The sequence below is a fragment of the Trichomonas vaginalis genome, chromosome VI (genome assembly GCF_026262505.1).
Source record: "Trichomonas vaginalis G3 chromosome VI, whole genome shotgun sequence".
Lineage (NCBI taxonomy): Eukaryota > Parabasalia > Trichomonadida > Trichomonadidae > Trichomonas > Trichomonas vaginalis.
The window spans coordinates 16,855,075-16,880,226 of record NC_067208.1 but is presented as its reverse complement, the minus strand read 5'-3'; the positions used below and the strand labels follow the sequence as shown (position 1 = coordinate 16,880,226).

General features: G+C 33.1%; 15 protein-coding genes and 2 pseudogenes across 17 annotated transcripts, besides 3 other annotated features; 6 read left to right on the top strand and 11 right to left on the bottom strand.

Annotated features, from left to right (window-relative positions):
• Positions 1–4: 4 nt before the first annotated feature.
• Positions 5–1,266, top strand: TVAGG3_0879230 (protein of unknown function (DUF3447); the record flags this gene model as incomplete). The annotated part of the gene is made up of 1 exon (XM_001308016.2): positions 5–988. The coding sequence occupies one exon, from the start codon at positions 5–7 to the stop codon at positions 986–988; it is 984 nt and encodes a 327-aa protein (XP_001308017.1).
• Positions 1,267–1,321: 55 nt separating this feature from the next.
• On the top strand, positions 1,322–3,161 carry TVAGG3_0879220 (exocytosis; the record flags this gene model as incomplete). Its single annotated transcript, XM_001308015.1, has 1 exon — positions 1,334–3,145. The coding sequence occupies one exon, from the start codon at positions 1,334–1,336 to the stop codon at positions 3,143–3,145; it is 1,812 nt and encodes a 603-aa protein (XP_001308016.1).
• Positions 3,162–3,415: 254 nt separating this feature from the next.
• TVAGG3_0879210 (uncharacterized protein) lies at positions 3,416–4,142 on the bottom strand (the record flags this gene model as incomplete). Its single annotated transcript, XM_001308014.2, has 1 exon — positions 3,537–4,142. The coding sequence occupies one exon, from the start codon at positions 4,140–4,142 to the stop codon at positions 3,537–3,539; it is 606 nt and encodes a 201-aa protein (XP_001308015.1).
• Positions 4,143–4,584: 442 nt separating this feature from the next.
• TVAGG3_0879200 (spectrin binding) lies at positions 4,585–6,407 on the bottom strand (the record flags this gene model as incomplete). Its single annotated transcript, XM_001308013.1, has 1 exon — positions 4,712–6,391. One exon carries the CDS (start codon positions 6,389–6,391, stop codon positions 4,712–4,714), a length of 1,680 nt encoding a protein of 559 aa, XP_001308014.1.
• A 388-nt stretch (positions 6,408–6,795) lies between these two features.
• TVAGG3_0879190 (uncharacterized protein) lies at positions 6,796–7,780 on the bottom strand (the record flags this gene model as incomplete). The annotated part of the gene is made up of 1 exon (XM_001308012.1): positions 6,811–7,737. One exon carries the CDS (start codon positions 7,735–7,737, stop codon positions 6,811–6,813), a length of 927 nt encoding a protein of 308 aa, XP_001308013.1.
• A 246-nt stretch (positions 7,781–8,026) lies between these two features.
• Positions 8,027–9,305: a mobile genetic element.
• Positions 9,306–11,263: 1,958 nt separating this feature from the next.
• Positions 11,264–25,152: part of a mobile genetic element that runs on past the window's edge.
• On the bottom strand, positions 11,912–12,148 carry TVAGG3_0879170 (uncharacterized protein; the record flags this gene model as incomplete). Its single annotated transcript, XM_001308010.1, has 1 exon — positions 11,912–12,148. The coding sequence occupies one exon, from the start codon at positions 12,146–12,148 to the stop codon at positions 11,912–11,914; it is 237 nt and encodes a 78-aa protein (XP_001308011.1).
• On the bottom strand, positions 12,197–12,655 carry TVAGG3_0879160 (uncharacterized protein; the record flags this gene model as incomplete). The annotated part of the gene is made up of 1 exon (XM_001308009.1): positions 12,197–12,655. The coding sequence occupies one exon, from the start codon at positions 12,653–12,655 to the stop codon at positions 12,197–12,199; it is 459 nt and encodes a 152-aa protein (XP_001308010.1).
• On the bottom strand, positions 12,686–14,260 carry TVAGG3_0879150 (uncharacterized protein; the record flags this gene model as incomplete). The annotated part of the gene is made up of 1 exon (XM_051250363.1): positions 12,686–14,260. One exon carries the CDS (start codon positions 14,258–14,260, stop codon positions 12,686–12,688), a length of 1,575 nt encoding a protein of 524 aa, XP_051085838.1.
• On the bottom strand, positions 14,288–14,722 carry TVAGG3_0879140 (uncharacterized protein; the record flags this gene model as incomplete). Its single annotated transcript, XM_001308008.1, has 1 exon — positions 14,288–14,722. One exon carries the CDS (start codon positions 14,720–14,722, stop codon positions 14,288–14,290), a length of 435 nt encoding a protein of 144 aa, XP_001308009.1.
• On the top strand, positions 14,768–15,028 carry TVAGG3_0879130 (uncharacterized protein; the record flags this gene model as incomplete). The annotated part of the gene is made up of 1 exon (XM_001308007.2): positions 14,768–15,028. The coding sequence occupies one exon, from the start codon at positions 14,768–14,770 to the stop codon at positions 15,026–15,028; it is 261 nt and encodes an 86-aa protein (XP_001308008.2).
• TVAGG3_0879120 lies at positions 15,053–15,903 on the top strand (annotated as a pseudogene). The gene has a single exon. A coding segment is annotated over exon 1 (851 nt).
• Positions 16,590–17,165, bottom strand: TVAGG3_0879110 (organellar and viral DNA polymerase type B; the record flags this gene model as incomplete). Its single annotated transcript, XM_051250362.1, has 1 exon — positions 16,590–17,165. The coding sequence occupies one exon, from the start codon at positions 17,163–17,165 to the stop codon at positions 16,590–16,592; it is 576 nt and encodes a 191-aa protein (XP_051085837.1).
• TVAGG3_0879100 lies at positions 17,197–19,619 on the bottom strand (annotated as a pseudogene). The gene has a single exon. A coding segment is annotated over exon 1 (2,423 nt).
• TVAGG3_0879090 (uncharacterized protein) lies at positions 20,448–20,891 on the top strand (the record flags this gene model as incomplete). Its single annotated transcript, XM_051250361.1, has 1 exon — positions 20,448–20,891. A coding segment is annotated over one exon (444 nt), but the record flags the coding sequence as incomplete, so codon positions are not given.
• On the bottom strand, positions 21,420–22,036 carry TVAGG3_0879080 (KilA, N-terminal/APSES-type HTH, DNA-binding family; the record flags this gene model as incomplete). The annotated part of the gene is made up of 1 exon (XM_051250360.1): positions 21,420–22,036. A coding segment is annotated over one exon (617 nt), but the record flags the coding sequence as incomplete, so codon positions are not given.
• TVAGG3_0879070 (organellar and viral DNA polymerase type B) lies at positions 22,282–22,692 on the bottom strand (the record flags this gene model as incomplete). The annotated part of the gene is made up of 1 exon (XM_051250359.1): positions 22,282–22,692. The coding sequence occupies one exon, from the start codon at positions 22,690–22,692 to the stop codon at positions 22,282–22,284; it is 411 nt and encodes a 136-aa protein (XP_051085834.1).
• Positions 22,755–25,152: part of a mobile genetic element that runs on past the window's edge.
• On the top strand, positions 23,226–23,892 carry TVAGG3_0879060 (protein of unknown function, DUF4106 family; the record flags this gene model as incomplete). Its single annotated transcript, XM_051250358.1, has 1 exon — positions 23,226–23,892. A coding segment is annotated over one exon (667 nt), but the record flags the coding sequence as incomplete, so codon positions are not given.

Below are 25,152 nucleotides of genomic sequence, written 5' to 3'. Positions count from 1 at the left end.
TTTGATGGAAAATCATTTCTTCAATATGAAATCGAATAGACGTTTTGATAGGCAAGCAATTCAAGAGTTCATGGTGATGTACAAAGACTACATAGAGCTTTGCAATGACATATTCAATCCTAAAGCAAAATTATCGAAAGATGACGTTAAAATGCTTTTCGAAAGGATCAAGACAACTTTAATAGCAAAATACGATATATCACCTTCAGTAATACTTATGGTTCTCCGCATGAGATATAAAGACCCATATTATAATAATGATTTGGCTCATCAACTGTCTGAAATGGTTAAAAAGGAGTATCACATAAAACAAAAAGGATTTATGGATGATGATATCACTGACGAAGATATACAAGAAAGGATTCGCTCCGGGGAAATGGATCCTGACATGGAAATGTCGACGATGGAATATCCAGAGATGGGAATGAGGCCTTCAATGGGAATGATGTCACATATGGGATACATGCCAATGGGAAGGTACAGACCAAGAGGAGATCCAGAAGATTTTGATTTTCCTGATCCAGAGATGCTAGAAGAGATGGAAATGATGGAACACATGCAAATGATGGACTATGTGGATATGAGGCGAATGAGAAGCTTTTTGACGCGAGAGAAATTCAGAATCTTTCATGAGAGAGAAAAGACTCCACCAGAGTCTATGGATACAACAAAGTTTGTAGAGCTTATCAAGGCCGACAACATCGATGAATTTCTCATCCAACTCGAGAAAAATCCGAAAATCTTACATTATGACAGAGTTCAATACACTCAAATGTTCGAAAATCTACTTCTACTTGAATCATGTGCATATAATGGCGCAGAAAAGATCTTTATGTACTTAATTTCGGAATACCCGGTTAAAATAACTCATAAATGCTTAGATGCGGCCATCTACTCAGGAAATAGCCATATAATCAAAGAATGCTTCAAAAGAACAAAACCAACAAGAATGTCAATGAATGTTGCGATAAGGATAAAGAAAAATTAAAAATTTTATGTTTCCTGAATTTCATTACCTAAAAGAACATAATTTATTGAAACGCTTCGGTTGTCATTGCAATTTTTACATTTAGAAAAAACGAAAACTCTCGAAATTTCTCGAATCATCAACAATTTCAATTGTATACATAATGTTCATATCGATTCCTAATGATGAGCAAAATGTTTATAGTTCTCCTCTCAAACTTTTACTCCCTCAATTCAAATTTTGAATGAAAATATAACTATCTTGTATTTGCTATTACAATCTAAATTTCCTTAAATCAGAAAAAATAAACTTCTTATTCAAAATTTGAATGTAATCACATTTTTTTTTTGAAATCAAAAACAACAGATGGATGATTCTAAAAGGATTGCCGACCCAGAAGAACAGTTACGTATTCTTGAAAAGGCGTACGAAACAACTTCTTCGCAGTTAAACCATCTGGAATCAACAATTCAGAAATTCATTTCAAATTTTGCAACTCAAGAGAACAGCTTAACAGAATTATATAACAAAATGAATCAGCAACAGAATGTTTATAAGAATATTGTTAGAGTCAAGAACTATATCAAAGAAATTCAGGATCAAATCAATACTTCTAAGCGTTTAGCTCCAATATTACAAACAAATATTGAAGAAAATTTCGATAATTACATGGATGCTATGAATACTGCTATTGAATCGCGTACATACTTGAACAGATTTCAATTTGAAGACGCATATCAAGAAAGACAAAATTTAAGCAGACTTCTTGATACAGCAAAATCAAATGTTTTAACATTTTTTGCTGATTTGGCTAATCGCTCAGCCACAGCTATTCTTATTACGAACTTTGCATTCGAAAATGGCAAATTCGTCATTACTGATTCGAAATACGAGAATCCCATTTATCCTGTACCAGAGGAGCTTCTAAAGAAAATGAATAGAATGGCATTTGCCTTAGACAAAATCCGATGTACAGAACATATTTCAATTTACAACAAAGCAAGAATAAAAGCGATAGAAGAAAGCTTAGGAGCAATTGTTGCCGAAGCCAAAAAGCGTGTTGTTTTACCAGGACCTCTTAATGTCTTAGATTTACCTACATATCAAAAACATCAACATCCTGTTCACACAGTAGCTAATCTAGTTGGTTTCTTTTACAAGCGCGAAAGAGCTTTCGCACTCGCTGTTTTCGGAGATAAATACCAGACCCCATTTAATTCAAGTTTCACCCCCTGTTTTGCGATGTTTATCAAAATCATTGATGCCCTTCAAGCAAACGTCCAAGCTCATATTGATATATTGCTTGAGATCGATCTTGTTGGCACGATTGTCGAAGTACTCGAATCTCTTGTGAATGAAGAAGATTTTTCGACATATGCGGTTCAATTAGCTCAATTATCACATTCATTCCATATTAACATCGAACGCATATTAGGACAGTTTAAGTCAGCTGTTGAACATCATGATCCTAACAGTGTTCCAGCGAGTGGAGGAGTTAGCGCTTTAGTTTCGAATGTAATCTTGTTCTTGATTAGTTTAACGCAATACAGACTTGGCCTTTCCCAAGTAATCAGTCAATCACTCGAGAATTACGTTCCACAGGTACTTGCTGCTTTAGATAAAAATGTCAGAGAAAAATCAACGCATTACACAGATATTGTCTTAAGACAATTATTCCTTATGAATAATGCTCACTACGCGTACATCGCGATCGAGAGCAAACCAGAGTTTAGCGCCATTGTTCCTCAAGATTTCAAAAATATGTTAGAAAATACCATCCAAGATGCCCAGAAGATATACATGAATGAAACATGGAACAAAGCTTTCGCTATTCTCTCGTATAATTCTGCTTTCGATGGTGTTAAAAAAGGCCAAAAACTAACTCCTCAACAGAAATCGATTTTGAAGTCGAAATTCAAGAATTTCAAAGAAGCAGTGCTTGAAATACAGCAGAAACATAATTCTTACTGCTTAAAGAATGCGAAATTGATGGAACCAATCATGAATGAAGCAATTTCTAAGACGCACTCTAAATTTGAGAGTTTTTACATGAGATGGCATGATTCCGGATTTGCAAATCACCCTGAGAAGTACACAGCTGTCCAACCTTCCACATTGGAAGGAATTATTAATAGAATGTATGGTCCTAAGAGAGCTTCGAAGAGAACTAGTTTGTAAATAAATATTTTATTATTTAAATTATATATTAATGCAGAATTTTTGTAATTTTATCATTATAATTTTGAATTTATAAGTTGTTTTATTGATATTCAAGATTTCCAACACAAATATTGACACTAATATTTCCAAAATGATCTTACTGTTTTCAGTAATTCGTCTATTATCAATAATCATGTATTTGCGAAATTCACCTTCAATATAGGATAACACAGTGATTTAAAGGCATTTAAGCTATGAAAACTTACGCATTTCGTTCAATAATATATAAAAAATTCAAACATCAAAATCATTTTAAATAATAAAAAAAACATTATCAAATAAAATGCATAATTCCAAATTATAAACCGGATTTCCTTTCTTTTCATCACCATGTAAATTTTTGTAAACACTAACAAACTTGAATGTTCATATAGTTTTTGAATTCTTCAACAGATGGAATAGGAAATTCAAGATCTGGGTAGATTCCCTGTGTGACTTCATCCCTGAGCCTGTTACGTGCCATGCATAGTTCATGAACAACTTCACGCGATTCCTGGTGTGTTGATGCGTAATCCCTTGCAAGAACATCGAGCATTCCAGCCCAGTGATATACTTTCTTTTTGTCAGGATAATCACTGATATAAGAACCTCTCTGCTCATCACACATCAAATGACTCCAAAAAATGAGAGCGACAGCTTGGCGGAGTACACTGAGTTTTTCCATGAACCTTTTGTTTGATGGATCTCTCCTTCTTTCTTCTGAACAATAGAGTTTGAGAATAAAATTCATGATACAAATTTTAAGCCCTTCTGATTGTGCATGAACATATTTATCGTAAATGTAATTTGCAAAAGGATGTGGATTGAGAGTTCTCTCTATAATATGATCTGCAATTTCTTCTGGTAAAATTACCACCATAGAATCATCTTCGATCTCATCGATCTCTTCCTCCTCTTCTGGCTCCTCGAAACAGCCATAAGTGTTAACCTTCCATGGGAATTCTCTGTTTGGCATAATGAAAAATGAAGTAAATTTTGAAATTTCGAAAATTTTCCGTATGATTTGAAAATTCAGGAAAAAAAAATTAGATAAGAATCCTTTCAATAATTGAAACAACTTTCCAAAATTGCAACATAGGATTTCTGAGATTTCTATATTTAACAATAGTTAAAATCCATGTTTAAACTAAAAATCTCATTTGGAAAAAGGATTTTAATAGAGTTAATTTATTTTCAAATAACAAACAGACATTATCTTGTTTGAATATTGCTTTTATTTAAATAAAAACTCAATTTTATATCATAAAAAAAATATTCCAATAATTTTTGGAAAAAATCAGAATACATACACAAAAAATTATAATAAGACAATCCAAATTAGAACAACAAAGTTTATACAGTGACCGGAAATATCCGATATTAGAAAAAAATCTTGATAGTTGTACAGTTAATGTTGACTCATTTCATTGATGGATACGAATGTAAATATAGGGAAATATACAGTAGGATGGTATTTTCAATATAGGAAAAGAAAAGAAAAAAAAACTTTAAAACAGATTCTCAACAAAAAACAATAATTTCTTTTTATTTAGAAAGTCCTGAAAGAATTTCCAAAATTTGTTCACAGTTATTTTGTGTTGCGTAATTCAATGAATTAAATCCATCATTATCTGTAGCATTGATATCAGCCTTATATTCAATAAGTAATTTAAACGCTTCAACATTATTATTCATAGCTGCGTAAATCAAAGGAGTTCTTCCATTAACATCATGATGTTCGATATTTGCATTCTTTTCCAGCAAAATTTTCATGATGTTAACATAGTTTTTAGAATTTGCACTCAACAAAGCAGTCATTCCATTGAATCCGCATGCCTCTATATTACAACCTTTGTCAACAAGTAGTTTAACAACATCAACATTGTTATTCTCAGTTGCAATCAGAATTGAAGTCAAATTTTGGACATCAGCAGCTTCTTTATCAGCATTTCTTTCCAAAAGGAGTTTGACAACTTCAACGCGATTATAATGAGAAGCGATCATTAAAGATGTCCACATCTGATGATCCCTTGCTTCTGTGTTTGCTCCGAAATCAAGTAGAACATTCACAATATCTGTTTTTCCATTCATTGATGCGTAAATCAAAGGTGTTCTTTCATTTCCATCTTTACTTTCGATATTTGCACCATTTTTCAGAAGTAAAACAACACTTTCTAGTTTATCACAAGAAGCTGCATGCAACAAAGGAGTTTTTCCATTCGATCCTTGCATCTCCATTTGGCTTCCTCTCTTCAAAAGAAGAGAAATGACTTTTGTTTGGTTGTTTTGAGCGGCCAACATCAAAGGAGTATTTCCTTGTCCATTCTTTTTATCAATCATAGCGTTGTTGTCCAAAAGAAACTCAACAACAGGACAAATACCTGCTTTAACACTTACCATCAATGCATTATTGCCTTGGGAATCAACAGAATTGATGTCATTTGTTAAAAATAGTTTGTTGAAGAAACATGGTAAATTACATGAATAAAACGCATTAGACCATGTGTAATCAAGCCTATATTTGGTTTGTAAGTATTGTACTGTCTCGTTATGATAGTTGTGAACAGCATTTATCATACAAATCGCTGTAATAGGAAGAGATCTTTCACAAATATGAACAATCTCGTAATTGTTACCGATAAATGAGTTTTCAAGGGTAATATTTGTGATTCGAGCATTGTTCATGAGCAGATAACGGAAGCAAGTGACGGATCCGTACTTTGTTGACATATCAATTAAAGTAGTTCCGTTTAGAGAGATATTGTAGTCAAACTCTGGGTAGAGACAGAGTTTTTGGAGATGGTCTAAGTCATCCCAGAGTATGGCATGTTCGAACGACTGTGGTTGGAAGATTTCGAAAATTTCATCTTGGGTTTTAGGAATGAATTGAGGGGGTATGAAACCGGTAATGAGGTTCTCTTTAACAAGTAATGCGCGTAAATGCTGCGATCTAGTGAATAATGAGTATCCATTCTGTAAATTATTTTTTTGTAAAAGTTTTTTGCAAACTTTGAAGACATATCTCAAATCATTCGGCCTTGTCTCTGCAATGAAGTCAGAAATTTGTAGGATTTGCTCAATCGAGAGCAGGTCTGTTTCGATACAATTTGAAATTGCTTCTAAAATTGTTTTGTAATTCGATTCATTGATGGACCAAATCATATCGCAATACTTAATAAGTAATGTACATGATTCAGGAAGCATATCCTGCGTTAATGTTGTCATAATAAATGAAATGAACTGTACGAAATTGTTGTAAAGGATTCAAATTCGATAAAATTCAAATTTCAACAAAAAATTTTTGTGATCTTACATTTGTATTGTGAGCTACTTTTATTTAAATATTACTGAAAATCATTCATTCTACCGATCGAACTGAATTTGCATCAAGTTTGACTCTATCTTAACCATATATCCTCATTTTCTACATCATTTCAAATGTGTTGCATCCCATAGTACTAATTCTCAAATGCTCGTTTGAATTACTTCTCCATTTTTTATCTTGCTGAATATTAAGCAGTATTTATTAGGCGAGTCTGTATGTTTTTGAAAAAGCATATGAAACAAAACATGGTATTTATTCACAAAGCAAAAGATATTCACTTATTTTGGTATATTGAATAATTTATCTTTGAAATAGAAAATCATGTCCAATAAATGAATGAAAGCATCAAAGTATTGATAGTTAAGTCTATCTCATCATCCAAGTTAATAGTTTCGATTGTTGAGGGTTTAAATATTGCAGCTTGACAAAATTCCTTGGCGAACATGGATGTAGTATTTGTTTCATGTAATTCATTTGATATGATGCAACCATAATCTGAAATTGATGGATTGCTATAATATGAATTATATATTAGTCCTCCATTTCCACTTTGACTTTTTGAAAATAATGGTGCAGAGTTTTCAACAATTATACTGTTTTCAATTTGAAAATATGCATTTGAATTTTCAAAAATAATACAATCTGAGCCACTGTTTCGTGCATATACTGTGCATTTAATACGATATTGCTGATAACCCAAATAAGAAACTCTTTGAGTAGCTGCATTATCTATGATTGTACATAAAGAAATATTTCCATGAGATATATCACATTGATTAAATAAATAAGCGGAATTAATCAATTGATAAGACTTACTAATATTGGTTGTCGTCAAATTTTGCTTACCATTGTTAATTGATATTCCATTGAATCCATTTCCATTTGCTTGTGTAATTGAGTTCGAAATTCCCAAGAAATTAGATGACTTTGAGTAAATAAAGGCAACATTGCCCGAGCAGCTGCAATCATTTGAATTCAAACGAACAAAAATACCAGAATTTGAAGTTATGTAGATTCCTCCTCCATTTAGAGCTGAACATGAAGTAAATTTCGAGTCAGTAACAAGAAGATTTCCACTTTCAATATCAATTGCTTTGGAAATTCGTGAAAATGTTGATAATGTAACAAAAATGTTTCCATTTGCGGATAACTGAGTTTGACGATTAGAATATATTGTGGGACTATTGACTCGGGGATAGTATTCATTCCATGATGCATCATCTCGATGAAATCGTAGCAGAATCATGAATTATTCTGAATAAAAATTGAACTTTTAACATTTCTGAATTGTTCAAAATTGTTTGGGTTGAAATATAATAAATTGTTGAATTCCAATTAACATTATGTAAATTATTGGACGAACATCTGATCATTTGAATTTGATTTTTTCAAATAAAATTTTGAGAGCTTACATTGATTTTTTTCTGTAGGATATTTTACTCTTCCAACAAAATTTACTATCCTATTAGTAATTTATATTACTCAATACATCATATTAACCGCAATTATTAATTCTGAGTTGATGGTAGTACAGAGAGTAGGGGTAATTTTAACTAAAAGTGACACGCCTGTTAAAAGTGACACACCCGTGAAGGGTGTGATTACCGATCGGTAATTTCGACAGTTTAGAATTTAAAATTTTTTATGGAACTGTTGCGAGTTTCATAAAGAATTTAAGGAATATAAGCAAAGATTTGAATCAAAATCTTAGACCTAAGCCGCTCGATTCGCTCGCGGCTTCCGCGAATTACAGATCAGCAAAGATTTGAATCAAAATCTTCGAACTAAGCCGATCGCTTCGCTCGCGGCTTTCTTTATTATTTTAAATTTGCATATTTCCATCAAAAAGTTCATAAGGTAAAAAATTTCGTTTATTTTTACTAAGAAAAAAAAGGTTTTGATAATAAATTTATTTTATTCGAAAAAAGTAGCAATAATCGTAAAAGGGTATTGATAGGCTTGCTAAAGTAACTAATTTTAGCTGTCAAATACTTTTGTATTTTGAAGTAAATTAGTATAAATTTGTTTTTACTTTTATTTCGAAAAAGTAGCAATAATCGTAAAAGGGTATTGATAGGCTTGCTAAAGTAACTAATTTTAGCTGTCAAATACTTTTGTATTTTGAAGTAAATTAGTATAAATTTGTTTTTACTTTTATTTCGAAAAAGTAGCAATAATCGTAAAAGGGTATTGATAGGCTTGCTAAAGTAACTAATTTTAGCTGTCAAATACTTTTGTATTTTGAAGTAAATTAGTATAAATTTGTTTTTACTTTTATTTCGAAAAAGTAGCAATAATCGTAAAAGGGTATTGATAGGCTTGCTAAAGTAACTAATTTTAGCTGTCAAATACTTTTGTATTTTGAAGTAAATTAGTATAAATTTGTTTTTACTTTTATTTCGAAAAAGTAGCAATAATCGTAAAAGGGTATTGATAGGCTTGCTAAAGTAACTAATTTTAGCTGTCAAATACTTTTGTATTTTGAAGTAAATTAGTATAAATTTGTTTTTACTTTTATTTCGAAAAAGTAGCAATAATCGTAAAAGGGTATTGATAGGCTTGCTAAAGTAACTAATTTTAGCTGTCAAATACTTTTGTATTTTGAAGTAAATTAGTATAAATTTGATATTATTTTAACTCCTTTGAAAACCTCAATTTTCCATACAGAGGGAACGGGAATAGCATCCAATATTCCCTGAGAATGGTTGCGCATTCTCAGTTCCCTCTATATTTCGAACGAAGCTCTCATCGGTCTTTTTTTTAATACTAAACGTTTTTTTCCCCTGTCACTTTTAGCTAAAATTTGGGTTTGCCTACCAGAGTATACATTAGTAATATGGAGTATACATATACCATATTACTCATATATAGCTGTTCAATCTCAAAAAATAAAATTAACGAATTTATATGATTAAAGAATTTCATAAATTCTGCATACATACATGCTTGATTTTGCAATCAAGCCATAATGCAGTTATTAAATTCAATCTATGATAAATATTTAATTATGAATATTAATTCTTTATTTAAACCATTAACAATAAAAGGATTATAACATACCGTATTAATACAACTATAATATCATTTTCAAGTTAATCATGTTAATAATGTGAAATTATAATGAAATCTGTTGATCAAATTTCCATAATTATTTAGCAATATTGAATGGTTTGAATGATATAAATATTAATACAACCAAATAAAAAAGCAAACAATAAATAACATTTTAATCATCTTGTTTCTGCTTGGTTTTCTTCTCTTTCTTTACGGGATCCAGGTTTTGCTGCCTATTTCTAACATCTATTGGGATGTTATTAAGACCTCTTGGATCTTTCATGTAAACAATCTAATACTCTTTGACTAATTGAAGAGCACAAGCAGTTGAGAGCCATTCGTTCATCATAAAAAGTGGTGTAACTCCAGCATCTGAACTGACATCTATTTCAGCAGCATAAAACAAACTTGAAATAAAATCTTCTGGTGAGCAATCTGGTGCATTGTAGTAGTTATAATGTAATAGTTTGCCGATAACGGTTTAATCTCTAACCCATCAGCAATGAGCGTTTGTTGACAATTCGGGCAATCATTATTAAGATAAACGTAAGAATTTATAATGAAATCGGTCTATTTGGAATAGTGAATGGCAACTTATTAATTGGAGCATTGCTTTCTGTTGATATAAAGAATAAATTTTGAATTTGGTTTGCGATTTGAAGTTTTCCTCTCACAAGGTTTCATGTGTTAGCGTTTGCACGCATTCCCCTTCTTTTTGATCAATAATTTAGTATTGTCTCCGTACGAAACTTCCATTAACTCATGTGCCCAAATTTCTGAAGAAATGGCAAAAATTAGCTAGTTCCTTTCAATTATTTTTACTTCTTTTTACTAAAAAATTATATTTGTTATTACATGTAGATTCTCAAAAAGTGAGAATGTCAGATTATTAAGGTTCCTTTTTGAATAGTTTACGTAAAATTAAAAATCAAAAATGAGCACACATTTAGAATCTATGATATACAAAGAATTTATTTTCCCATATTTTTGGCCAAAAAACAAATGCAACTAATTAGTAGTAGTATATGACGGGTTGTGTGACTTTTTTTGTAAACGTAAGAATTCATACAATATTGAGCGATTTTGTATCATTTTTTTTGACATATGAAGTAAAAAATGTATGATTCTTACGGTTTTTATTCTTACGTTTTTGAATAAATCAAGATTTAAAAATTTTAAAAATTGTAAGACATTTACACTCAGCCCAAATGTATGGCAAATAAGTTTAAAAACATAAGAGAAATAGGTGAAGATACATATCAAATGATGCTCAAAGATAGATTTTATAGATGTGATACATGTTTACAAGAGGCATTCTTCACTTTAGATAATGCTAAATACTGGTATTTGGTTTTCATTTATGATTTTATGTATAAATGCATGAATGTTAATCGTTTTCATTTCATTGAAGGTGATACTGATTCATCTTATTGGGCAATCGCTGGCGATCCAAATCTTCCTAACACTCAAGCATTTCAAGCGATTGTAACCGATAAACAATTTTATGATAAAAATATTTTCAAATTCGCACCATTTGATTTCTTCTGTTTTGATGAGAAATTTAAACCTAAATTAAAGAATAAAGCTGAAGAAAAAGCACATGAGAAGAAGTTATTGGGTTTAGCAATTGAGAAACAAGGTGATAACATGGTTGCTTTATGCCCTAAGTGTTATACATCATTCAACGGTTCAATTGATGGAAGTGATTTTAAAAAGATAGTTAGTATACATATCATGGGTACGGAGGCACTGCGCGCCTCCTTACCCCTGATATGTGAATTTGACACTTTACAAAACCGTTAACGTATATTTTACAACACAAACGACAACACTAACTTAACCTTAAATATTTACAAAGCCGCCAACCACTTCACCTCACTAATGTAAAAATAAACGTTCTCACTTACAAAAGTATTGCAACTCCTCCCATTGCTGTGCTTCATATAACAGCTCATAATCTTCTGACTCACTTTCTTCTTCATATAGGTCAAAATCACTGTCATAGTTTATACCTGTAAGTTTTGACAAAGCTAATGAAACACGCTTACCGTTTGTATCATATGCTTGTATAAACTTTCCATTATGCTTGTAGTCATAAACGCTCAAACTAACTTTACCCTTTCTCCCTCGTATCTGATAGAATGTATTTTCACGAGGAACGAAGAATAAATTCTTGAACTCATGACCGTTGTAGTTTGTTATCTCAATAGTTTTCGTCATTTATATAAAATTAAAATAAAAAATAAAATAAAAATTAATGATATCACCACCCTCACACGTATGAAAACATCCATTTAAATTTAGGTGAAGTGGTGAGATCTCACCTCTTTTTTCACCTGTTTTTTCACCCCGTTGAACTCATTGCTTTATAACTCTCTTCCTTTCTCCAACTCTTCTAACTTCTTCTTAAGTTCAGCAATGTTGTCCTCATGAAGTTTAATCTTTCTCAAAATTCCTTCTTTATCTAATGGTTTCTTTATCTTTCTAAACTGAACTCTACCATCCTTCATAGTATGAATGTAAAAACCTTCTGGAATAGTTCCTGATTTAATGTATTCTACCAAAAACTTTTGTTTCATTGCTTCAGTGACTTTAGTCGTCATTTCAATCAAATAAAAATTTTAATATTAAATAAAAATAACGTTATTTTTTCAGTAAGGAAACGCAGGAGTTTTACGATTTATTTGAGGAGTAGGTTCTGGTTTAAATGTTGGAGTCGGTTTAGGAGTTGACTTTTGAACAGGAGTTTGTACTTCCATAGGTTCAGGAGTCATTGAAGGTTTTGCTTGTGAAGGCGTTGGTTTTGGCGAAGGTGTTGGAGTTTGTTTAACTTCAGCTACTTCAGTATTATTTACAACATTTGCTTTATTTCTTTTCAACATCATAACTGCTCCTGTTGTAGCTAGCAAACCTAGTGGGAGACCATATCTTATATAAGGACTTGACCAAATGCTATTTTTGACAGGAGCTGGTGGAACACCTAACCTTGGTGATACTGCTCTTTGCCATTGTGCAGCTCGTAAGAAATATTCAATAGGTGCTCCATAATCGTTTGGTAAAGTTTGTTTCATAGATGGTGAAGGTTCACGAGAGCTTGATGAAGAACTCATTTATAAGCTTTAAAAATAAACGTTCATCCTTTATTCCTCACTGTCGTCCGTAGCTAAGTTATAGTCATCTAATCTTATTATGGGGATGCCATTAGCACGCACCTGAATGGCAAAGCAACAATCCCTCATAAATCCAATAAGTGGCTTTGGTACATTTTCATTTGCTAGTTCAATAGGTCCTTTAACAGACAATTTGTATGTTATTGGAGCAGTAGATGTTTGACCTTGCTGGAAGCAAAAGTCCACTTCTGTTGGAAAACCACATAAGAAATGTGTGTTGTCATAGCTATCCCATTTATGTTCCACACTACCATCATCCACCAATGACCTCATAACATCTTCATTAAATCCTATCATATCATTGTTTGTATTGCAGGCGTTCGCAACCATTTCATAAAATACAGGTCCATATGATTTTTCAGGTTCTGCAGGCATATTTCCATAAGCTCCCATGGAAAGCTGAAGATATTTAAACTTAGGGTTCTCAAAATTAACATAATAGTTGTCTTTCTTTCTAAATAGTGCCCAAATACTTTTAACATTAATAGGCGTATAAGCTGCTGTAAATGTTGCACTTGAACTATCTGTATTCTTTGAGAATGAACCGTCCATAGGAATCCAATCCATAACTTTAACAGGAAAACATAAAGCCTCGTTTGTATAATGTTCTACAAGTTCTGTATAAATGTTAGGGTCTAAAGAGAATGACTTTGGATGAATGAAACATTCATTAAAATCCATCTTTGTTCGAAATAGTTGCTGGGTTACAGTTGTAATAGTAACTGTTCCACTAGCTTCTACTGCCTTCGTTATCATAGTGAATGGTTCATTCCATGGAACAAATTTATTTGTCGGTGGATTTGAATCTGAAGCAAATGCAACTTTAAGAGTTGGATTGAAAGCAATGATATCATTTACAGATATAGATGTGCATTGTAAGGCGTCGCTACTGAACTTTACTTTAAGCTGAATGTTTCCTGCAAAAGCTGGAATAAATCGAATAGCTTCTAATGGAAGGAATCTTCTAACAGGAATTCTTAAACGAAGCTTAAAATCAAATGATTTTCCTGCTGTAATTGGACCACTAACAATTTGTCCTGTTCTGCATGTTCCCGAATGACTCCATACATCTTCATGTCGAGTCTTTGAGAAAACATCTACTTTCTTTATTTGTTCGGTAGTTTGTGAGTTTGAAGTTATATATGCTTCTTCTCTTGCGTTGTCTTGAGAATATACGATACGACCATTTGCAAGGATTTGATATCCAGCAACTGCATAGAAAGCGTCATCGAAACCAATCCAAAATCCTGGTGGGTTTGTTTTATTGGAACCTGAACCAATTTCTTTATCTACAATAAATTGACCTTCCATTTTATACGTAATGAATGTATTGTAAAGGTCCAACATATTTTCACCAGGAGGTGAGAGATTGAATGTTACCCATGTGTTATCTTTAGCAGTTCCAGGTTGTGATGGAATCTTTGCGTCAGAATATTTTCTATTAGTGTCACCAATTTGAACTGCATTGTCTATGATATCGAAATATGAGCGAATCTGATGAATATGCTCTGCTGGAGTAAATTCGTTTAACTGTTCGTTCTGCATGTATTTACTTCGGATAAAAATATCTATTTACTTCATTATTCTCACTCTTCTTCTTGGCATTCGTGGTGGAAGTTGTTTCTTGACATTTTCAATGAACTGTACATTCTCTTTTGTCTCAACTTCTTTCACTGGCGGGTCAGGATTCTTTGACTCGGTTTGTTTTTCAATGAAATTCACGAACTTTGCAATAAGCTCTTGGTTCGTTATTGAAAGTACATCTGGCTTCTTTTCTTCTGGTTCTATTGACTTTTCAGTTTGAACAGAAGGTTTTATATGGGCTTCGTGGACTTCACCCTTGCCATACACCTTAATGTTGTCGCTCTCTGCATTCGCTAATGGAACCTTTCTTTTTCTTACGTATATTTTACCATCTTTACTCTGACTTACGTAATAGAAAGGATGTTGTATTCCTCTTGCGTCATTTAATATAATAGACTCTCGCTCTGATTTTGACAAGCTCATTTTACATCGGTTAAAGTTTTAATTTTGTTTTTTATCTGCAGTCAAATGACTCAGACAAGCCCTACGGACAAGACCCAAGGGGTCATAGATGTTGAAGCATTGAAGAAAGAAATTCGTGAGCAAATTTTATCCGAACTGAAGGAACAAAAACAAGAACAAAAGCCAGAGAGACCAAAGAGAAAACTTAGTGAAAAACAACTTGCTGCATTAGCTGCTGGAAGACAAAAGAACCCAAGACTACTGGCGAAAAAAGCTAGAGAAGAAGCCGAAGCAAAAGCTAAAGAAGCTGAAGCAAAGAAAGAGTAAATGGTTTATTTTTATCCGAATTAAATGTATAGACAAATACCTTTATCTGTTGCGTTCAGTAGTGAAAACCCTGACGTCAAAATAAAGGGGAACAGAGTAACGTTTAAGTTTCCAACAGACTGGATTGTGAACATAAATGAAGAGAAGTACATTGGCATAACATCTATGTATATAACACGTGCTTTCAGAAAGGTTGACTTTATACTTCAAGTCGAGATAGAAAATGACGAACAGTCTTTAAGTGCCCAAAACATTCACATATACAAATACTTTAAAGATGATACAACATTGTTGCAATGTATGATTTCATTTAATGAAATGTTCGAGAAAAAGTTTAACATTGAAGTACAAACTTTACAGCCTTTACGTGAGTTTCTTGCACAACTGAAAGAAGAAGGTAGTCAGCCACAACTTATAGACTTTCATTATGAATTTAATGAAAATGAAGATGGAACTCATGACTGTCAGTTTGTTATATATTCACCATTCAATGAAGTAGCTAAAAGAAAGAAAATCCATTACGTATAAGATTTCAAATCTCTGAACCAATGATGATTTCAAGAATGTTTTCAATTATGATGCAATGCTTCCGAGGAAAAATGAATTTTCAAAGATTGTAACACCTGGCATTTGGGATAGAAAGCAAGCTATATTATATTCAAACTTAAGTAAGGGAGTTGAAAATGAGTTCATTGGTCATACAAGAACTTCACCACTTCCTAACCCTAAATACTATAAATTAACTGGCTTCAATCGTGAGTTTTGGATAGACATGTTCTCCACTCATGACCATAACTCCAGTGTTCTTACCTCCAGACCATAAGGACTGTCTCTACATTGAAGCACAACTCTTAAACTCTACAATCGCAGTATTGTAAAATCTACGCTAGTTTTATTTTTTCTGAAAATTTTATTTGAGTGAAAGGCATGGAAGGTGAAGGACATTGGCAAACACTCGAACATGACAATGACTATGAAATCTTTTCAGAGTACCCTTATCCAATTAGACGTATAAGCAATAAAAGAGTTGTTAGTGAGTTTGACCAAGGAGATGGTTATATTTGTGTAAATTTAAACAAACACAAGCTGATGAAACATAGAATAGTTGCAGAAACTTTCATTCCGAACCCTGAAGGACTTCGTGAAGTAGACCATATAAACAGAGACAGAGGAGACTTTCATATCTCGAACTTAAGATGGACGACAAGAAGAGAAAACATGAGAAATATTTCTGGTTCAAATGGCTATTGGTTTGACATTGTTGACTCTCTTCCTGAAGACGCTGTTGAAATTATACAATACTCATATCACACGTTAGAGAACTACTACTATGTCCCAAGTGAAGATGCCTTTTACTATTTCATGGGAACTCAATACAGACGAATGAATGTCTTAAGACAGTATAACAAAGATTATATAAACATTACAGATGTAGAAGGAAGAAGAACAAAGCTGTCTATTGCAAAGTTTAAGAGAGACAATGATTATACATAAATGACAAAAATATATGACCTCATTATTTTTATCACGAATGACCTCATTCATGACCTCATTCATGACCTCAGAACTTCAACTTACGAATAAAGCTTGTTTTAGTCGTTATTGAGAAGTTAAACTTTTCAGCAAAGCAAGGACTAGAAGACTTACATAAGTCAAATCCAATCTCTTGACCATCATGAAGTGCTTTGTAAAGTTTCATTAAACTGAACTCAGAGTCTTTGTCATATGTTCCAACAGGTATGTGAATGTTCTTATCTTCATTGTAATAGCATTGTATAGCTTCAGGAAACATTTCATTAGCTGTTAAAGCAAGAACGTCTTGTTTTACACCTTTACAACGTGCATGGAATGCAACTTCATTTAAATCATTCGTGAGTAAGTCTATGTAAGTCTTCTTTCCACAAAATATTGACTTGTATGCTAAACTTTGTTTTCCAGGTGTTATTTCTGCGAAGTCACTATGAAACTGACCAAGGTTCTTTCCTATAAGTTCGCGACCGTATCTCTTCTTAAACTCTGCTGCAAGCTTTGGTATGTCTTCATTGAAAATATGCATGCTATCACAGTCCTGGTAAAATATTTGAAGTCCCATATCTTCAGCAGTACAGAATACTTCACACATTATTCTCTTCGACATAGACAGAATGTTAACACCAAGTGGACAGAAGTTAAAGTGTCTGCAAATGCTTTTCGTTAGCTTGAAAATAGTTTTATCTGAACCATCCAAACCTTCGAACTTCACTATATGGTTGTAGTTTCTGATGGCATATCTTATAGCATCTTTGTCATTTACTATGGTTATTTTTGACTCAATAGGAGATAGAATAGTTTTGCCATAAATACTGTTCAGAATGAGCTTTATATTTTCTTGCAAAGGATTTCCTTCTTTCTTATACTTTAACCTTAACTCAAACAACTTCTTTACTTCATCTCTTATTCTAATATCTCTGTTTCCATCGTAATAGTATCCTTGCAACACTTCACATTTGACACCTTGATATTTTATGAGGTCTTGTAATGTTATATGGTCAACATACATTAAACAGCAAGTGTTTGAACTTCTGGGAACGTTAAGTTCTGGATTTAGTTCAGGGTCACAAACTATTAAAGGAAAGTGTCTATGTATTCCAATCTCTGTTATCTTAATGAGAACAAAGAAGCCAGACATAAACTTTTCACCAATGGGTTCCTTTTGGTCGTCATCGAATAAATGTCTCATGAGATACTCTGTGCTTAACATTTCTTTCTTCATAACTTTGGAATACCTTCTAAAGTATAAAGTCTTGCTATAGCTGATGGATATAATGAAACAGCGTCGAAGTCAGCAATGAGTTTCTTTTCGCTCTTTTGTTTCATGTTATCTGACAACATACATCTTCCACCTTGAATACAGCGTGAAATAAATTCTCTTGGTTTATTTGAGAGGTCATATAAATTTCCATTCGGGAAGTACACTCTGTTCTCAAATAATTTGTTAGCAATTGAACAAATACTAACGTAGTCATAAACGTTTAAATCAAATTCTTTCAATATGTCATTGCGGAACTTAACAAAACCTTCTCTTAAAATTCTTACATCTTGTTTGCAATAAAATGTGCTATACTTTTCTAAGTCGAAGTGGTTCTCATCTATTCTGCAACCTTTGATGGAATCTATGTTTTTCATGAATGTATCGCATCCTGGATAAACTTACATGCTTCAGAAATGACACCAGTTCTGTTGTCATTTGCTAACAAAACTGCTGTAGTAGTTGTATGGAAATACTTCTTTCGGTCCTGTTTGTAAGTTAAACATAGCAGGAAATAGTTTAAGCTTCTTATTTATAACACTGTAAGAGTCTTTTATAATAATTGCCCTTCCTTTATATAAGCCAGTTATTTGCATTGTTCGTGAACCTTTAATGATGGGAGTTCCTTTCACTTCTGTCATGTGTCTTAAGATGAAGTTTATATCATAACTGAGGTTATGGAAATATATTAAACTCTTGTCAGGAAGTCGTTCCAAAAATTCTGTTGCACAGTTCTGACCCCAAATGCTTTCACTCACTGAACCATCTTCACTGTCATAACAGATGTTAAAAGCTTTATGAAAGCCATCGTACTACACTCAAAGTCAGCAAAGAAAACGTGCTCAGGAATGAACTTGCACTTATTTTTATTTACTTCTTTTGACTCGCTTTCTTCTTCAGTTGTACACAATACTTTGGAGCATATGTCAAATCTTTAAATGGTGCAAGGTTCTGTTTATATAAGTCAGTCGTATATGTGAAAAGTTCTCCATAAGAAATAGGTTCGAAATATTTGCACTCCCACAATGTTTTCATAACATCCCATAACGGTGTTGTTCTATCATAACGAACTACATATTTATCTTCTCTCTTTGTATAAATCTTCATCTGTTTCTCAATGTTCATTCCACCACACTCCTTCAAGATTTCTATATAGTTTGCGAATGAAATATGTTGTCATTGGTAATCTTTCGTTTAGCATGTAGTGGTCTTCAACAAGAAGTAAGTCAATAGTTCGAACAGTTTCACATTCTTTTGGTATGTATCTCTTTATTTCATTATGTCTTGAGTCATTGAAATAACCAATGGTAACATTAAATGCTATACCTGTTGCGTCAGAAATTTCTTGTACTTTACTTTGAGGAAAGTCTCTAACACGAATGACTTCTCTCATGTGGTCAATAGTTTCTTCATCTACTCCAGCCTGAATGCAAGCATAAACGAAACAATTGTCTTCTGTCATAAGTGTTGCAGTTCTTTTGTTCAGTTCATTGAAGATTTGGTAGCGTTCAAGATTTATAGGTAATGTGCAAAGATACTTCCAGAACTGACCGCTTCTCTTCTTATAAAACTTCTTTTCACCATTTCTTCCAAAGCTTTCTATAAGTGCTGGGTTTCCTGTTTGCTTAAGAGCTTCCAAAATCTTTCTGGTCATTTGTGTCAGTGTGCTTTCATCTCTATATGGTCTCTTTTTTGGTTTGCCTTTCTTTACATCTGACATCGTTAAGCCTTCATATTCTGTTAAATCATACATCTTTATTTCGTAAGATTCTTTATGTTTGTCAAGAAGAAGTCATAGTGCATTTCAACAATACCTGCAGCATTTGCTTCTATCTCTGATATAAAGTTCTCCTTCAAGAGCTGATGTAGTAATGTTCCAATATTATTGAGGTTTAACGTAGAACATTCATACTTTCCACCAAGTTTATAACATACCATCCATCTTTGTTGGAGTTTATTTTAATTTCTCTAAGAGTCTCATGAAAACCTTACCGAAATGTTTGTGTAAGTAGTCTCTGTTTGGTTCATCTAAAGCTTCGATGTTAAAGTCAATGAGTCTATTGCCTGACTTCACATTTCTCTTCCTATTCTCTTCATCTTTCTTTAACCATCTCTCACCTTCTTTTGGTTTGTCGTCAATGGAACGAATGACATCGTTAGCTTTGCGAACTTGTTCTATAGCACTTTAAACATCTCTCTTCTCTGTTGTTTCAGTGTGTCGTCTCTTCTTCTTGTTTCACCAACGTTTGCATTTGTTATGTCAAACATTTCTCTTCTTACTTCATGAGGTACTGAACGTCTATGATATAAGTCAATAGCAACGTCATTTAAAGGAAATGCTCTTGCATGGACTTCGTCCTCGCCGCGTTGCGGCTTTATGAACTCATGAATTCTATCATAACTTATTGCACCATTATAGTCTTTAATGAAGTCAGCGAGTGCTTTTTTGTTTGTTGCGTAATGCTTTGCAACATCTATATTAGCTTCTGTAAGAAGTTGTTTTATTTCCGAGTGTTCTAACTTAGACAACTTCCGATACATCTTTAGTAGGAAATAAAAAAATATTTTTTGAAAAAATTAGATTAGATTTTTTTAAGTTATTTTTCAAAATAATTTAATATTTTTATTTTAATGAAACACATGCAAGATTGCAAGTTCTTTTCATACAATGCTCTCGCTACTGCCATCAAGAATGAGTTCAATAATGCTTCAAATGTTAATGTTATCTTTAACAAGAAGTTTGTGAAAGAATCTAAGTTTGGTCAGTATGTCAGACCATTAGCTATCGTCATTGACCGCAAACGTTATACTTCACAAGAGTTAGCAGTAGTTTTGAAACAAAAGAGTTTCTTCGTGAATGTCAAAGATACTCATTATACTGTCATAAAGAACTCTAACATTGACTTCTTCAGTATTGCTTTAAATCTTTCCGAACAGAAAGAATATAAGAAGGGTGAAACAAATGTGAAATATTATCCTTCATCTCTGAAGACAATAACGAACAAAGATGTTATACAGAAATTCTTACCAAAGGTTGAAGAAGCTTCTATTGACATTGACGAAGGAAGTGAAATGGTTGAAGAAATTGACCCTGACGTATTTAAGCAAAAATATATTTTTGGTTAGTCTTCATATCGATATTTTACAACAATTCCCCAATGTATAAACTTTTCATACGCTTTTTCATAAGCTTTATATACCTTCAGAAATTTTGCATAATCTTTAGAAGCATTTAGATATTGTTTAAATGCTTTGTATGTCTTCAAAAATTTTGCATAATCTTTTACATGTTGTTCGTTCTCTTCTTCTGTCATGAGTTCCGAATATTCTAAATTCATGTTCTTTCATATGAGATAAAATTTTATAAAAAAATAAAATTAGCTTAGATTTTTTTATTCTTCCTCTTTGAAGTTGTCGAAATATTCTGTTATTTTTCCTTCAGTAATGCGGTAAGTCTTCTTTGAAGTAAGTATTGTACAACCTTTCATATCATAGTGTGTTTGAGGAAGAGTATTTTTGACAATTTCCTTTATTTGCTCATTCGGTGTCATTGAAATCGGTAAGTTTTCACGATAGAACCAGTTTCTGTCAGATTTATATATTTTAGCTAAGTCATAAAAGCTTTTGTTGTTTCTTCTGACTAAATGCAACATAACCATATCTCTATCTTCTTCTTTCTCCAACTCTTCAGCGTAAATCATATACTTATAACTCTTTTCCTTTCCTTTTGGTACTGAACGTGGTATTCTTTTCTGTATGCTTTTGTCTTTGGATTCAATGACTTCATCTTTTGCTTGAAGTTTCTTTTCCATCTCTCCACGTTCTGCTTTATATAGTTCATCTAACATCATGAAAATATAGCAAGCATAACGAGGTGAAGCCCACATTGCTACAGCATTTACTAAAAGTCTATGAACATAATAACCTTTCAAACCAGGAGCCAAATTCTTGCGATTTTCGAATGGAATCTCTTCCCTCGGTTTTCCGAGGGAAGCAATCATATGAGGAAATTCTTCTAAAAGTTCTTTTGCCTGTTGGTTTTCAAACCAATGATATGCTTGCTTTGTAGAACTAAGAGCATTCATTATACTTTGCATTTGGTACATGTCATCTTTGACTGAACGAATGAGTCTCAATTGTTTGTTATACTGTATGTATTCGTATTCTTCATTTATGGCTTCATGGACTATAACTGTTGTTGTGTTCTCTGATGTTGTCATTACTGTCTTTACATACAAAATAAAAAAATAAATAAAAATAAAATTAGCCTTTTTTTACATTATGACACGAAGTGAAGATTTGCACTTCGTCAAATTTTATTAAAAATTAGCCTTTTTTTTACATTATGACACGAAGTGAAGATTTGCACTTCGTCAAATTTTATTAAAAATTAGCCTTTTTTTTACATTATGACACGAAGTGAAGATTTGCACTTCGTCAAATTTTATTAAAAATTAGCCTTTTTTTACATGTATTTTTCAGCAACTTCGTCAAATAATTTTATAGCTTTATCTATCTCATCTACTTCAAACGTTTCTTTACCTTTTATGGGAGCACCATACATTTTCTCAAACTTTTCAAGTAGTTCTGTTTCTGCAGCTCTCATATCATTAGCAAACACAACCTTGACTCTATTGACTGTACTGTCATATCTTTGAGTTATATTATATGTCCTTCCTATCTTATATCTCTTTGTATTGAAGTCCTTCGGTTTCTGAACGATGTAAAGTAAGCCTTCACTGCAACGTTCCGTATCGAATGAACCATAAGTTATGAAGTTATATCCAACAACTGGGTCAATCCATAACAAAACTATTGGTATAAGACTTTTGTCGATGAGATATGCTGTAGTTCCATAGAATCTTACTGATATCATAAGCTCAGGATTTCTTGTCAAAATTTTCTGAGTTGAAGCATTTCTAACCCAGTGGTTTGTTTAAAAAAAAAAAAAAAAAAAAAAAAAGGTAGTGGGGCTTCCAGGGGCTGCGCCCCTTCTAGCCCTGAAGATGTTTAGTATAAATGAAGTTTATATTTGGAGGGCTTCCAGGCGCGTTGCGCCCTCTAGCCCTGAAGATGTTTAGTATAAATGAAGTTTTTATTCGGAGGGCTTCCAGGCGCGTTGCGCCCTCTAGCCCATAAAAAATTTCTGAGGACGAGCCAGCCGTTGACTTTTTTGTAGAGCACTCAAAATAGTATAACTTTGTCCGGACAAGTAAGGGTCTATCGTCGCTACAGGAAAAGTTACGGGCGTTCCAAGGAAGTATACTTTGAGAAGCCTTTTCCCCCTTATAGAATGAGATAGGACGGTTATTTTACAAAACTGACAACACTTTGACCGAGTAGTTTTTTGTGCTGAACAAAAAGTGTCATATAAACATCTGTCAAAACCGCTTTTTAACTTCACTTAAAATGCCACGTAAGCTACGTAAGAATATACGTAAGAGGAAGAGAGCATTGAAACATCCAATAGTAAAACTGACACCACAACAACAGTTGCAACAACAAATGATGAATGACCCCACTATGTTGCAACAAATGTCAAGCAACCCTATGCTTTTAAACCGAGTTATTGGTGCACAGAGTGGAGGTTTAAGAGCGGCACTTTTAGCGAAAATGGCAGGCTATGGTGGAGCTGCAGACGGAACAGCTTATAACCCTCAAAGTCAAATGAATTTGAGTTCACTCAAAAATCAAATAACGGATGTCAAAAAGTCAAACATAGACATACAGAAACAAATAAGTGAAAACGAAAAGAAACTAGAATATGACAGACACACAAAGAAACTCAATGAGTTAAACGTAGAGAAAAAGAAGAAAGAAGAACAACTGAAAGAACTAAGTACAGAGGAATATGCGAAAAAAGTGTCAGAAAAAGCAGCAGAAGTAGCAAAAATGGAACAAGATGTTATAAATTTGAAAAACCATACTACTCAATATAAAGTACTGAAAGATGAAGAGATAAAACAAAAAGCCCTGAAGACATATATGGATAGCGATGAGTATAAAAAAGAAGTTGAAGCAAATGTAAAGGCAGAAAAACTTTTACAGTTGCAAAACCAAACCGTACAGTATGAAAACTTAGCACAAGAAAGTAAAAATAACGACGCAGCCATGCAAAAGGCAATGAAAAGCGCAGAATATATAAAAGCTAATAATGACTGGTTAGATGCCCAAGCCAACGCTAAAGCAGCCCAACTTATAGGGTCAATAAGGACAAAAATACAAGCGGATGAAGACAGTTCAAATGAAGCTTTAATGAATGCCGACTTTAAGAATGCCTTCGAAGCTCTTCATAGTAAGGTGAAACTAGTGAACGACTTCTCATCTGGAAAGAAACTGAAGTCTGAAGGTTTCGACAAAGAGTTAAAAGAAGTAGCACAAAATATGACGAAAATAACAGATGCAGCAACGAGACAGGCAGTTCAAAGTGCCTATGACTCCGTTAGAGCAACTGTTGTGGAAAGTCAAGAAAAAGAGTTACAACAGACCAAAACAGACCTAGTAAATGCTTTCTTAAAAACGAAAAGTCAGGTAGGACATTATGCTGCAGATGGAACATATGTGCCAGCTGGTGGAACTTATATACCAGCTGGTGGAACTTATATACTAGCTAGTGGAACTTATATACCACCAAACCCTCCAAGAGAAGCACCTGCACCAGGACTACCTAAAACATTTACATCGTCACATGGACACAGACACAAGCATGCACCAAAACCAACACAACAACCAACAGTTCAAAACCCTGCACAACAACAACCACAACCAGCACAACAACCACAACCAGCACAACAACCAACAGTTCAAAATCCAGCACAACAACAACCACAACCAGCACAACAACCACCTCCACAACCAGCACAACAACCAGCACAAACAGAGCAAGGACATAAAAGAAGTAGAGAACAAGGAAACCAAGAATTCTTAAAAATGCTTAAGGAAGGTTATGGTTACCCAGATACTCTTGACTTTAGTGACAGATATAAAGAAGCTATTAGAAAGTTCAAGGAAGGAAATACTGACCCGAACCTATTTAGCTTTATGGTTCAGCACCAAATGGGAATATAATCTTAACCTGGAAAATACAAGCTCGCTAAGGGATATGATTTAATAGCATATCATCCAAATGACATGAATGAATTTACTCCGAGATATTTTGTGTCAGAGATAAATGATGATTCAACTATCTTATGAAACGCGTAAAAAATAGAGACGGAACGAAAGAAGAAAGGGTTATGAATGCGGATGACTTAAATAGGGAACTTGTTAAAAACGGTCTCGGAATATATGAAATGCCACCAGATGAGGTACAAGAAACTCCACAGGAAGAAGTTCA